Genomic DNA, 15074 nt, shown 5'->3' with positions numbered 1-15074 from the left:
TTTTCATCAAGTTTTGTAAGCCCTTTCTTGGGGTATTCAAACTGAAATTATCTTTCTAATTGAGCTTGGAATATAAACGAAGTAAGCTGTTAATTCATTTCTGAAATGTTGCTTTAATAAAATTTTAAACACCAATGACGTTTGAAACCTTTCTTTTGAAATCAGTTAAGGGCGCCATATTCTTGAAATAGTGTTTTCCACAAAGACAAATAATTTCAAACATTTAATAACTGAATAATCTTAAGCTTATCAAATAATAGGAATGTTATGTCATACCATCTGGGTATTTTCAAAGACGCCGCAGTAAAACAAATAAACAGGTGCAAAACACGATCAAACCATCAACGTTTTAGGTACTGAAATCTACGAAAATACTAACTTTTTTATATATAACTCCACATGTAAATATTCTTATAACATATACTTGCTTAGTCCTACATATAAAATTGTTTACTTTTATTTATAAGTACGTTAAAATAATTCTTAAAATGTGGGGTTAGGATAAGCGCAAACGCATGTTTTACAAACGCTTTTTTTAGCTATTATTTTATATGAGTAAATTTAAATAGTAACAATGAATAAATAGAACATCAAATATTTTATTTTTGTGCTTACTTTTGTTCTACACGTTTTAGTTTTCAAGATTTCAGTACCTAAAAACGCCAGGGATATGGCCACCTTAACAAGCAGTTATAAAATTAAACTCGTGATGAAATTTTAATACAAACGTAGGGAAAGTTTAGAATTGTACCCTTTTCTTTTCTAGAATGTTTTATTTTTAAAATTCATTGTGGACTATCTACATCCAGTTCGCGGGGATAAAAAGATCAGTAAATCACGTGTTTAGAAGAAATGGAAACTCTTATGAAAATTTATTAGGGTTCTCGTATTTAGGTCATTTAGCGAGTCTGTTTTATAACATTCTCATGCTCTGCTATCCACCACACGTTTTTTCCTATTTTTTACGAGCGTGTATTAAATAACTCGCGCTGGCTGTGTCGGCTGTGTTGTTATTACTTCACAACAGTTTCTTTGCCCCATCATTAAGAATAAGTAATATAAACATCTGGGACGAAATTTTGCATTCCCGAGTAAAAAAACTAGTGACAAAAATTTTATAAACGCTTGTATCCGTAGCGACAACATATTCTGAAGGAAATTTCATGTAATTCTTAATAGAGCTTCTGCATATTTGGGAGAAATGCTGAATATGTGATATTTAATTGCTCACATTCATGCACACATGCCGTTCAAACCAATCCAAGAGTATTTAACGAGAAAGAGCAAAAAAAGGCAGATGTGGTGTATCGCGTGGTTATTAAATGAAATAAAATAAATTGAGCACATGGCGAATTGGTGCGGTTTAACTACTTCGAATATTACGGTGTTTAATCAAGAGTTCATTTGCTTTGTGGGTAACAAAAGGACAATCTCAATCAATTGAGACAACAAAAAAGGCAGGTACTGCAAATACAGGGAGCAACGCTAAATGGAGGTCATGAGTCTATCCTTGACCTTTAGAATCACGTATCATTTGCTTTCTCAAATTGCATCGTGAAAACTGAATAATTTTTTAAACCTGTTAGTAATTTTCACATCTTATCAGTAATTTTCTTATTCGGTTCCTACTTGTCGGTCGGAATAATCCATGTGATTTTGTTTTCTTGCAACAGCATCGTTTTCTCCTGACCAAAAGCAAGCTATAATCATATAAACTCTTTCTTGATTTGTGTACGTGCTTTTTCACAATATCACACAGGAACTTGGAAATAAAAACACAAAAAGACACTACCTCATGAAACACTGAAATAAATAACTTTATAAGATTGTACACTTACACTACACACATACGTTTCACTAAATACTAGTTTAAATTTTACTAGAAAACGTCAGTTTGTTTTTATCCGTTTACCATCCCGTCATATCATACCAGGTGTCAAGTCAAATGGCAGTAGCTGTTTTTCAGAGGCGGCAATACGGAATTTTAACTGAACAATGGAGGCTACCTCCCTTGCCCTTCGTAAGCGTTCGGAACAGGATCAGATTCTGTTTTAAACTGTTCGCGGTTTAATTTTTGTTGCCTTATTTATTTTGGATTAATTGTAATGTCTAGCACCGGTTGGCTGTTGAAGTGATTGAATAAGAAAAAAGGGTAGAAACTTACCGTACTTTCTTTAGAATTTTATAACGTTTTAATATTATCTGTTTTAACTTTCAACTTTCCTAAATGCGTCCCTATCTACTTTGTATAGTGACAGTAGTGTGTATAGTTGATCTAAGCCAGGCCAGTGTCAGAGGTCACTGACACTGAGATTCATAAATACATACACTGTTTAAGAGAAATTATAAAATAATTTTAAAAAAAATTTTATGTACGTTTTTTAAAACGTCAAACATTAATTGGTTTAAATAGTAAATTAGCTTTATTTAAAATTAGTAGAGTATCTACTGTAACCATGCAAAAAATCTATTTATTTTTTAAACAATAGTGCAATTATGTTATAAATACTGCTTATTTGATATAAGTATTTCTCCCCGTTGTGGGTTTTAAATAAATCCGAAAGTAACATTTTTACGATTCATAATACGTACACTAAGTAAGTAACAGTTGTTGTAGTTCCAATATTAAGTGTATATGGAACTACAACTTACTGTTTTTGGGGTTAAAATAAAATTTGACTAAACTTGCGTCTGAGTTGTTAGCATACCGAATTTCGTTTAAATTGGACGAATTGTTTAGATTTAGAGGTACCTATTTGGAAAAAACTTTGCAAATTTTTGCCCTCTGGCATTTAAATGAAGCAACTTTGGATATAGATAAATTTTGTTAAACCACCTTATTTTGATCTCAAGTTTTTTTATAACACAAAGAATAGTGAGACAGCCTGTATAAGAATTTCTATTTTTATACGTTATTGTTTAAAGGGCATTGTCTTTTTTAGTAATTTATTTCCATGAATTTAACGTGTATTTGCAATAAATGGATTTCTTTACCTTGCAAATACATATCCCAGGGTTTGAGCATGTTTGGATTGTCGAGAATTAGTAAATACAAGGCTAATGCCTTTGTTAATATTGTTTATTCTGCTGAGGGGTCCTCAATTAGTTGCTTAGTGTACAGGGTATTTTGAACTACCTGTTTCTACAACGAATACATATATTCTCTAAAAAAATGTCAGTAATAATATAATTACAAATTTATATTATTGTACCTGCATATGGGAACTTTTTGGGACCTAAAATACGTTACTCAACTTAGATTAAGCATTTTAATTACGCGTTGTATACAAGGTACGGTCTGAGTGAAATAGTGTCAGTGAAAGGTGACACAGGATATCTAGACCAGATAAAAACAATGCATAGAAAATTTAAAACTGGAGTATTATTTCCTATTCATGAAACATTAACAGAAGAAACAAAATACAAAGCGTTGTTAAAACAACTTTTTTAGTGTTGAATGTCACTCGGTAGTGTTATCACAACAGAGCGAGAATAAATTGAAAATAATTTCCACTATTATGTTTTGGTTGCCTAGTACGTATATATATGACCGAAATTGATCGGTTCTATTGGTCAAGAAATTATATTCTATTCCGTTGGTCAGAAATTTCAAGAGATGATCATTTAATACAAAGAAAGTCATATTAAATACCAGGAATTGTTTAATAATTTTGTTATAAGTAATTCTATCGAGGACCATGACATATAAGGTTATTTTTGTTTATTTGCATGTATTATATCGTTTGTTAAAATTAAGGCAGTCAAACTTCTAACGCCCTGTTTAAAGAACTATTCCTACTCTAAACTAGTGACATTCCAGCATAAAGAAAGAAAAGTCTGAGCTACGTGATTTAGTTTTATTTGCCTTGATGCGAAGCAAAATGAACTGTTTTATTACTGTCAGAACATAAGCGTACGCATTATTTATTAAAAAACAACAAATTAAATTGTCTACAATACACCACCATAAACGCCAACGGATAGGAATTAGTTGCGCAACATCCGCAGGATAAGAAAGCAACAGTATACTAATGTGACGTGAACGTGAAAAGCGTTCTAAGGTAGCGGCTCACGCATATCTCGGTTGACTCGCTTGGCACGCCATTGAATTGCGGCTATCTCTGACAACCTTATTTATTACACTGGTGTGATGTGATCTAAAATTGTTATTTAATTTAGTATTAAAAAGGTAGAGAAGGTGTGTTTCGAAGCAAGAGGACTGCCAAAAAATAAGTCAAACAGTTTCTATAAACACTTGTAACAAACGCTTCCTGTTACTTAAAGACATTTCCTGGCAGTAGCCGTTTTTTGAAAATAAATTAAAATAATATTCCTAAATTATGCTTTCTCTACAAATGTTTCATTCACATCATTAATACTTTTTAGAAAGGCGGAATCAGAATTGTATTTTATTTGTAGATAACATTTTAAAATGAACTAGAATCGTTTTGCAATTAACATTGAAAATGAATATAATTGTCCGTTGATGGGTACGATCCGAGCAAGTTTCCTTTTTCTGTGGCACTTTAATTTTATGTACCTAACTAATAACAGTATAAGATATCAAGGACAAGGATTATATCTACAGGCTGTATAAAAAGTGCCTCGTTTTCTAATGCAATTTTGACATTTCAAGAAATCAATGCCCCTATACACTAGAAAGTTATTATAGAACTAATAAATTTGTATTTTTAGCTCCAAAGAATATCCAAATTTAACTGAAGGTGTCAACGTATTAGTTTAAAAATAGTGCGTTCACCTCACTTTTCATACTTAATCGGATGGTACGTCTCATTAATCTTGTACTTATTTTTAGTTACTCAAGCCAAACGACATGGTTATTGTTACATAGCTTCCTATATTTTTGTGGAGTGTATTTATTTTAGTCCTACTCCATCAGTGATAAAAACAAAAAAGAACAATAAAATGTAAAAGCTTATGATAGCAGTAAATGTACTTTTACATAAATAACTTCGAAATAGAACAAATAGACTGCCTACTTTATTATTCTTTATCATGGAAACGGATACATTTTTTGTTTAAACTTTTGTTATTAACTTCAAGGACTTCAAAACGTAGTTCGAAATTGATTGCTTTTTCTCAAAATGTTAATGAAGGTGGAATTAGTTTTAATAGTGGATTTTGAACGTAACAGTTTAAGAAAGTTTCAATAAATCCCTTAAAAACATCATAAATAAATAAAACCATGTAAATTCATTTTCAAAATTGCAAAACAAACGGTTGTATTAGCATTGGTGTTTTATCAATTACAATGAATGGTATTAGTAAAAAATTAGAAAGTAACATATAACAATTATAGTCTTTCCGAAGTCAGTTGAACATGTAAAAAAACGCCTGGCAATAAAATTTAATGAGTTTCATAGGCGTCCCTAAAAATGTGTTCTGCTAAAGGTAAAAAATTATAATAATCTGTATATAATGTGTAGAAAATTTCTATTATATGTTCATTTGGCCAACAACATATTTTAATTATTTATATCCTCAAACAATTTTATTATATTGACGGTAAATTTTGTTTTGTTCCGCTTCAAAAAGGTCTCCAAAATGCCATGTTGTAATAATATTATTTCTCCCTTTCGCAATTGTAATATCAATGCTATATTATTAATGCCTATAATAAATTGAAATTACCCGAATCACACCAAATTCCGCATTGCTAGTGCAGCAATGCGGAATTTGGTGTGATGCAGTGCGCACTGCTGGGCAATTTGTCAACCACGTGTCAACAGCGGAACTTTACCTTTAGGAGAAAACATTTTTAGGGACGCCTATGAGTCATTAAATTTTATTGTCAGGCGTTTTCAACTGACTTCGGAAAGACTATACCTAAATCTAACTGTTTTCGAGATAATCGACATTTTATAAAAATTTTAACCTGTACCTAAATCTAACCGTTCTCGAGATAATCGACATTTTGTAAAAATTTTGACAGATGTTCTTTGAAAACTGTCACAACATTAAAAATTATAGAAAAACCAAGCGAAATCATCTTATTAATTGTTCTGTTTCAGTTGCAAATAATAGAAATTCAACTAATAATCCTGATTCTAGGTGAATCTTCCATGGATATAAAATAAAATTAAAGTACTTGATAATGAATGATAATATCAATTATTATTTGCCATTCAAGGCACTTTGGACGATATTTTTAACGCAATATTCTCGAGAATGTAAGAAAACCGCAAATATCTGACAAAATCGAAACTGTAACCTCTACAATGCCTATAGCAGTGTAACGAGAATTTGACTTTCTATAATATGGTGAAAAAAAATACAGGTTGTTCCACTAAAATTTAAAAAGTTTTGTCGGTTTTAAGTTTTCAAAATGTAACGTGAAAAATGGTTCACATGGAATAATTTTCATCAGGTGATTTTGATAGTGGAAGGTACTGCATATTATGTTCTTTGTATTCCCAAAAGCAAGTGAAACTTTCCAGAACAAAGAAAGACATAAGGAATTTTCGAAACGCTTGCATCTATCAAAATTTTTATAAAATGCCGATTATCTCGAAAACGGTTAGATTTACAAGGAAGCTTTAACATTTTTGACTTATTTTTATTTATCTTGCTAATATATAGGGTGTTCCATTTAAAATAACGAAGTTGACAGCCACTTCCGGTTTAACCGAAAGCACTACAATGTTGGCATTATTTTATTTAAAGAGAGCACCCCAAAGTCTAAATTTTCAAAGCTGAAATTGAAGTAGTCTCTGAAATATTCTAATGGGCCTTCACCGTATGACAGCCTGTATATTATTATTAAATATTTTAATTATTTGTTAATATTAACTAAAATAGAAGAGAACTCGTATTAATGACGGATGCTGAATGTGCTACGTGAAGATTGAAAAATAGAGCGAGGTCTTCAAAGAAAAGAATTCAAGTTAAATAAATCCGGACGGAGATAGTGGCCGGTAGGAATGAGCTAAGTAACTAAACACCGAGATTGAAGAAATAAAAATAGAACATGTTAATCATTTCTACTTACTTTTAGAAGTAATAATATACACGCATGGGGATATATCTTTCCCGAGGAATATTCAATTTTATGAAACATCTGTAAGTTAGACCATTGTTGTAGATTAGAGTCAGTCCATGTTTATGGCGGATTACATATTTAAATCGACGGTGTAAATATACTGTCTACAAGCATCAAACACTAATTACGTGTATATTTGACGAAGCAAGTGAGCTACTATATTTGTTTACTTTAAGGTAAAACACGTAATTATGCTATAAGCACCAGGACCTTGATAATACTTACAAGCCACCAGTTTGTTTCTTTTTGGTGCCAGTGCAAGCTCTGTGGTAGTTACATGCTGACTATTTCGCGTTTCGTTCCACATTCCCTGCCATGGGCGGTGAAAAAGTTTTAGTTTTAGTGATTTTGACGTAGATTTACGGGCAGGTGTGTTTGTTTTCCTTGAGAAAATGTCGGGTTGCCGCTCCAGATCGGGGTCCCTGTCGTTCAGGTTACCCCAAAGACGGAAATCGCTGGAGAAACTTCACAATGGCAAAAGCAACCCTTTGGTACGTCTGGAGCGCAGAGGGAGTTTGACACTGGCCGCTGCTTTCGTGTCGGAAAAGCGAAGGGGCAGCCTTATTTCGAGGTAAAGTAATCTGGAATACCAGCGATTCGGTCTTGCAAAAATAAGCTTCTGAATCAATAATCGCATAGCTTTGTTTTAAATATTTACTTCGTACATATTACCTATGCAAGTATTTATAAATTATTTGAATTTTATAGTAACACGGTTTAGATCTTGATTTAAATGTCGTCATCGAATTATGTTATTAGTCTGAGTACATAAATAAAAACTAACGATAAGACATATTTAACATTCTTGAACAAAAATAGTTACAGCAATGCCTAGAAATTGTTCTGGCTGCATAATGCATTAACCTTTTTCTAGTTAAGTTTAGGATTTTAATGGAAATATACCCTGTTTATTACTACATTACATATGTAGTTGGAGATCTCTCACGAATACAATGATAATAATAGATGGGTTTTTCAAGCGTTAGAAGATACGGGGAAATAACGCAATGTAACTTTTTATCTTGTTTACATTTGTTGTTTTCACAATTTTCATCATAACTTTTGCGCTTGCTGAGATATCCATCACATTATTACTGTGTTCTTAAAATAAAGTTCTATTTGTACACTAAAAAAATTATGTTTCATTTTAAGGAACATGCAGTTTGTCGTTTAAAGCAAATATTACATAGAAATTATGGGAAACATTTAAAAGTGACACTTAAAAAAATGCGATTTTTGACAGGACTGTTTAGAATTTTTTAGTATTCTTTATTAATAACTAGTAAATAAAACGTAAAATATCAAATATTTGTCATTAAAAATTAAAACAGTTACCTGGAGAAATGTATAAACTAATCCGACCTTTTTTTCAATTATCTAATGTACTTTTGTTGATATTTTAAATTGTTGATAATTAAATCATAGAATTGCCCAAGAATATTATTCGCAATGCGGAGAAAGTTACCTAAATCCTTTTTTATTATGAACTATTATGGTGTTAGTTTTAAACTGTATAATAATAATAATTAAAGTACAACATAAATGCAAATACAAACAATAATTAAGTAATAAAAGTAAGTGTTTGTTTTTTATATTAAAATTTCATATTAGTGCAATGGAAATTTATTATGAAATAACAGGGTGTCAGAATGTAGTTGGGAGGAGAGAAGACTTTATTTTTCTTTTTGTAAAAAAAATCTAAGGCGTGTCTCTAAAAAAATATATACAGGGTAGCCCATCGAGAACGTACCGCAAGGCATTACAGGGTAGTAAAGAACTTTTCGGCAAAATCCAAAAACAGGTCAAATTTATTTTGAGGGGGACAACTTTTGGCTCAAAAAGCATACCAAAATCTTCAACCCCCTAAGTGGGGATGCTATCCCCTAAATTTTTTCAAATGGGAATGGGGGTCAAGTGTCCTGGAAACGTCTCATTTAGGTAATTGCGCACATTGAGCGAGTAATATGGAGGAGCTCCGTCTTGCTGGAAAATCAGTTCGTGTTCATTGTAAGCAGGGTCGTCCTCTATGATATTTGTTAGAGCTGGGTCGATGACATTTTGTAGTAAATCCAAGTACATATCGCCTGTCAAATTTCCAGGAAGGAAAAAAGGACCTACAATGGAATTTCCAAAAATACCTGCCCATACATTCAACTTCTGGGGGTGTTGGGAGTGTGTCTCATGGAAAATCCTTGGATTGGTATCAGCCCAGTAACGACAATTATGGCGATTCACTAAACCATTCAAGAAGAACGTACACTCGTCCGAAAAACACACATTAAAGAGGAAATTATCGTTTATCGCTCGTTCAGTCATTATTTCGCAAAATTGCAAACGACGATCAAAATCGTCTTCATTTAGCTCTTGCACTAGCCGAATCTTATAAGGATGGAATTTGTATTTTTTTAATATTCGTTGGACACTTGTACGACTCACTCCTGTCGCAGTAGCCAATTGCATTGTACTCAGCGTACTATCCATTGCCACTTGCCCCAATACCGCTATTTCCGTAGGTTCATTTAGTACCGGATTTTCAACCTGCCTCTTTTTGTTATGAACGGAGCCAGTTTCGCGAAATTTGGCCACCAATTCGCGAACAATTTTTCCAGACGCATGTTTCTCAGGATGCCGTTGGTTGAACAGTTCGGCGACCCGATTTCCGCATTCATTGTTTTTGAAAAAAAGCTCAATAATTTCTACTCTTTCTGGAATTGAGTACACCATAATTAATCAATTTAAAAGACTCGGCAGTATTGGTACTCTTCAACTACAAGTCACAAGACAGTTATCTAGCAACTTCTTGTGGCCTATCTAAATACGAAACAAAAAGCGGACAATTTTTTGCTCACCAAAATCAGGCTAAAGAATTCGCAAATCAAAAAAAAAAACAGCGAATTCTTTTGAAGGAATTTACCAAGCTAATACCGTAAGTTTTGAAGTAAAATTAAATCGATTTTCGCATTTCTCGTCAAAAATATTGTTCGTATTTTCAAAGCTGCATATTTTCTAAAATAATGGATCGATTTTCAAAAAGTAAGAATCGATGTATAGAGAATTAAAAGCCCTTTCTAATGACCCCCCACTTGACCCCCATTCCCATTTAAAAAAATTTGGGGGATGGCACCCCCACTTAGGGGGTTGAAGATTTTGCTATGCTTTTTGCGCCAAAAGTTGTCCCCCTCAGAAGCAAACTTTACTTGTTTTTGGATTTTGCCGAAAAGTTCATTACTACCCTGTAATGCCTTGCGGTACGTTTTCGATGGGCTACCCTGTATATTTAAAATAGAGCGGATAATTTTATCCTTAGAACTCGATAATGTACTACGTTAGTTAAACAGCACATAAACAACCAATACTTTTCCAGTATTTAAAATGTACGGCGATCGTCTTAATCCTATGCGGGTGAGTTTTTTTCGATGTTTAGTGTAGGGATCTGGGAAAATAGCAGAGATACTAAAAAGTTTAATTAAGGAAAGATGTGCTGTTTTATGATCCTTATTAAATGTTAGTTCTATTTTTTGAAAAAAAGTCACGGCTGACTAGATATTTAGAATAATTCGAATTCGGACAATTCCTTCAGATGCGTGTGGCTCCGTTGCTATTTATTTTACAAAAAAAGTTTAAATTACGAAGTTTCAGTTTTTTGAGGTGTTAATAAGACGGTGTGATCAAATTGTTCGTGTGCACTTTCGTTTTCAATTTATAACATAAACTTCAAGTTCTTTAAATGTACCACCCTGTATAAGAACTGGAAAATTTTCATGTCAAATTCGATAAATTTGGTCTTCCTCTACAAAATGTCCAATTTGCACAAAAAAATAAACCTATGTTTCCGGGAAAACTAAATTTTACTGACAGTGCATCTGTATCTGCATCTGTAATTTTTTTCTTAAAAATCAAAACATCTCGAAAACAGTCGATCCTAAGTATGAAATGTGCTATTAGGCCAAGCAAATAAAATTTTTACTCGAACAAAGTCATATCCGCGAGATTATTGTAAAATGGTCTAAAGGAACATAATACAAGACATTTCTCATCTCGTGAGTCAAAAAAATTTGTTAGCTAACTTTTCTATTTAAACAAATAGGTGAAGAAAACAGTTTTTTCACTTGGCAGAGAAAACCATCAATTTTAGCGAAAAGTGACTCACAGACAGCTTGTAGGGAATAAAATGATCTACAAAATGAGATTTGTTGAATTAAAATCGGTTAATAAACAAAAAAGTTATTACAAAAAAACAAGAAAAGTGACAATTTTTTAATTTGTTTATAACTCTCGCATTTATTGTTAAAATTTTATAAAACTTATGACAGGTTGAGGGTTTTGTCATACTTTAAAAGTGTGCCAAAAGTGGGCGCTGTAGATGCAATAGTTTTCGCACAATTCAATTTGTTTATAACGGAGGCTCCAAAAATTCAAGTCTTAATGTTTATAAACAATTGCGCTACGATTTTTTTTAAATCTTGGCTCTTGTTGGTCGTAGAGGGTGCTTTTTTTTAAATTTTATTTTTTGCCAGTTATCCATTGCATCTATTTTCGTGATGTAGCATAAATAGCAACAATTTTATTCAAATTGTTTATAAGCGAAAAACGCACGGTTTTTTAATGCACAATTTCAGAATGTTAATGTCAAAAAAACGGTGATATTTTTTAATAGGTCGCTTAATTACGTCTTTAAGATTACAGTGACGCTTTCAGAATCATGTTTGGTTGAAAATTAACGCCTGTACAGAGGCTTAAAGTTCATAACTTTTGGAGCCTCCATTAGAAACAAATTGAATTATGCGAGAACTATTGCACCTACAGCGCCCACTTTTGGCACACTTTTAAAGTATGAAAATCCTCAACTTGTCTGAGGTTTTATAAAATTATAACAATAAATGCGATAGTTTTAAACAAATTATAAAATGGGCACTTTTCTTGTTTTTTTGCAACAACTTTTTTTAGCTAATCAAATTTTTTGATTCGCGATATGAGAGATGTCTTGTATTATGTTCCTTTAGACAATTTTACAATAATATCGCGGATAGGAATTTTTTCGAGTTTCTCTTTTATTTTCCTTGTGTGTATATGCTACCAACTTAAAAATTTATACTCTTTCCAAAAATGCAATAATATACAGGGGGTTCCATTTAAAATAAGAAAGTTAGTATCGACTTTCGGTATAACCGGAAGTACGATGACGAAAATATGTCAGCTTGGTAGGCCCTTGGTAGGCTTGGTGGGAGAACATCTACAACCCTTTGAATACGGTGCAGCTGCACAAATAGGACCTTGCGATGTGTCATGCGCCATTACGCATTATTTGCTAACTCCCAATGCAGCTATATTTTTTTATGCCATCCTTGTAATGTTTTCGCGCTTTCTATATATTTTGATATTTGATATATCGATAAATTTGCACATGCTGCCAATTTCACAGTTACTCATCTTGATGATCGCGCTCGATGAAAACAAATATCAATAAATCAGAACCAGAACGACTTAATAATATGCGTTTCATTAGAAACATCTCGTATCGGACATCCAATGGATTGAAAAAAGTATAAAGCAGAACCTGGCGACTAGCCAACTTTAATTTCTTCGAAGCGTTATATATATCTAAGCGACGCTGGAGATCGACGCTTCGACCCGATCTAGTTTTTGTGTTTTGTCGGTATCGAAGCACACCGACGTTTCGTTGTCGTTCGCACCGTTTTATCAGTCGGATGTTTTTCCAGATGGTTCAAGCATTTCTCGGACGCCACCGAGTCTCATAAGAAGAGGGAGGGTAAACGCCAGGAAGCCCCCACGGATTCGGACGATTCGGAGAGCGTTCAGGACCTGCCACCTTCCGGAGAGATCGTCGGAAGGGCCGAAGCCGTCGGTGGAGACGATAACGGCGCCGCTTCCGAGGGTGTTAATGAAGCTGAAGACAACGAAAAGGTCGAAGGCGAAGACCACAACGAAGGTACCGACAGAGAATCGGCTACGTCCCCAGGTCAGTATGTTTGGATTTAGTAGGGACGGTAGTTAGATATTAACAATCTACTACAAATAATATGATCACTAACTTTGACCAACAATTTTCTTACCGAGATTAATTCTGGGATATGAAGCAGGTGGGTTATGTCCCAAATATCAATAATTAATAATTTTATTTTCAGTGATGTTTAATTAAATTAGGTTTTATTTAAAATAAATTTGGTGCTTAATTATTGTTCCTTTTGAAATTATCTGTCTCTGATGTTCTCTGATGTTTATGTTAATATTTATGAATCGATATTTTGATGACATTAATTATGGGAGCAGTAGATTTTTATTCGAGCTGTACATTTGTGGTCATTCTGTGGTTTGGTCTCAGTTTATCTATGAAACTGGTCTTGCTCGTAACATGATTAATTATATACCTTTCAATTTGTTTTTCTCGGTCTATTTATAATGTATTTAATTTTGTAACCAGTGATAATCGATTTACAGGCACCTTAATTGCTATTTAAGACAGCAGTGACATTTAAACACATTTCTAATCACAGAAATCAAATAAGTGTTCATCATTATAAGAAAATATAATAAATACATATAATTTTGTGAAATTGTTTCACAAAAAAATAAAAACTATAACCGATAATGGGGATGCCAGCATAAAAAACTGTTCAATGTCTTAAGTTTCTCTTAGAAGGTTGTACATACATATATAGGTACTGCTTTGCACTACTAAGGATGCTGTATTTATAAATAACTAAAGTTTTTTTAACATATTTCGAAAAACTGAAATATGATTGTTTTATTCTAAATTCACATCTGTTTCATCTCTGGTTTTTGAATTTGAAACACAGCATTCTTAATTTAAGGACTGCCACTTATATACCTCTAAGCACATACTGATATATTTCTAATGTCGATAATTAAGACGACATCTAAAATTATGGTGAAATGGTAACATAAGGTAATGGTTTTAGAAATGGTTGCTGGTGGTGGTATTCAAACGTCAAAGGTGAGTGCAGAGGAATGGCCACTAATCCAACCGTCACAGGTCAACATTGCGGTGCCACCAGTTCTCACTGCAGAATCCATGCTCACACCGCTAGGTATGCACACTCTTACAGCACCCTTTATTTGCTTTTCTTATACCCTCACGTTTGGTACTTATTCTCCCTATTTTCAAGAAAGTTATCGTTAACTTATAACTTCTGCAATATAAGTTGTTTTTTACTTACAATTAGTTAAAAAAATGTGATACAACGATAAGTGTGTTTGGACCAATTTTTTTCGCGATTTTTCAACTCCACATTATATTTATAAAAAATTGTAGATTGTGGTTTATGCATAGCTATGGGTTTTCAAAAAGTTTGGAACCCCCTTCTATCTCAGAAAATACTGCTCAAAAAAAAATTATTAGGACATAAGTTGCAGGGTTTTGTGTGAGCAATCCAACGGTGACCTTGAAGGTCATTTTGAGGTCAAGTTGAAAATTTTAAATGGAACCGTATACTTTTAACACCGAAAATGGAAAAAACGGAAATTTTTACATTCGGATATGACTGACCATGACCTTCAAGGTTATTTAGAGGTCACGGTGAAAATTTACGGTTTCATTTAAAATTTTCAACTTGACCTCTAAATGACCTTCAATGTCATATCCAAACATAAAAATTTCCATTTTTCCCATTTCCGAGGCCAAAAGTATATGGTTCCATTTAAAATTTTCAACTTGACCTCTAAATGACCTTCAAGGCCATGGTCAAGGTCAAGGTCACTGTTGGATTGCTCACTCAAAACCCTGCAACTTTTGTCCTAATCATTTTTTTTATTGAGCAGTATTTTCTGAGATAGAGGGGGGTTCCAAACTTTTTGAAAACCCGGTATACATATATCAAGGTACTATTTTTTCTAGTATAAAATACATATTAGTCAGTTGAACATGTAAAAAAACGCCTGGCAATAAAATTTAATGACTTTCATAGGCGTCCCTAAAAAAGTTTTCTGCTAAAGTTAAAAAATTATAATAATTTGTATATAATGTGTAGAAAAT

The 15074-nt window shown here is 32.9% G+C and overlaps 1 protein-coding gene across 2 annotated transcripts in view; it reads left to right on the top strand.

Annotated features, from left to right (window-relative positions):
• Positions 1–15074, top strand: part of LOC108904775 (rho guanine nucleotide exchange factor 12) — a 194936-nt gene that overhangs the window by 172673 nt on the left and 7189 nt on the right. For both annotated transcript variants that reach the window (XM_018707450.1, XM_018707449.1), the window contains 2 exons: positions 12781–13040; positions 14002–14130. In XM_018707450.1, coding sequence (XP_018562966.1) covers positions 12781–13040; positions 14002–14130 — 389 coding nt within the window. The remainder of the gene's footprint in view (positions 1–12780; positions 13041–14001; positions 14131–15074) is intronic.

This window comes from Anoplophora glabripennis, unplaced genomic scaffold, assembly GCF_000390285.2.
Source record: "Anoplophora glabripennis isolate ALB-LARVAE unplaced genomic scaffold, Agla_2.0 scaffold124, whole genome shotgun sequence".
In the NCBI taxonomy this organism is placed as follows: Eukaryota; Metazoa; Arthropoda; class Insecta; order Coleoptera; family Cerambycidae; genus Anoplophora; species Anoplophora glabripennis.
Note: the sequence above shows the minus strand (reverse complement) of the source record. Positions and strands in the feature narration are given on the sequence as shown.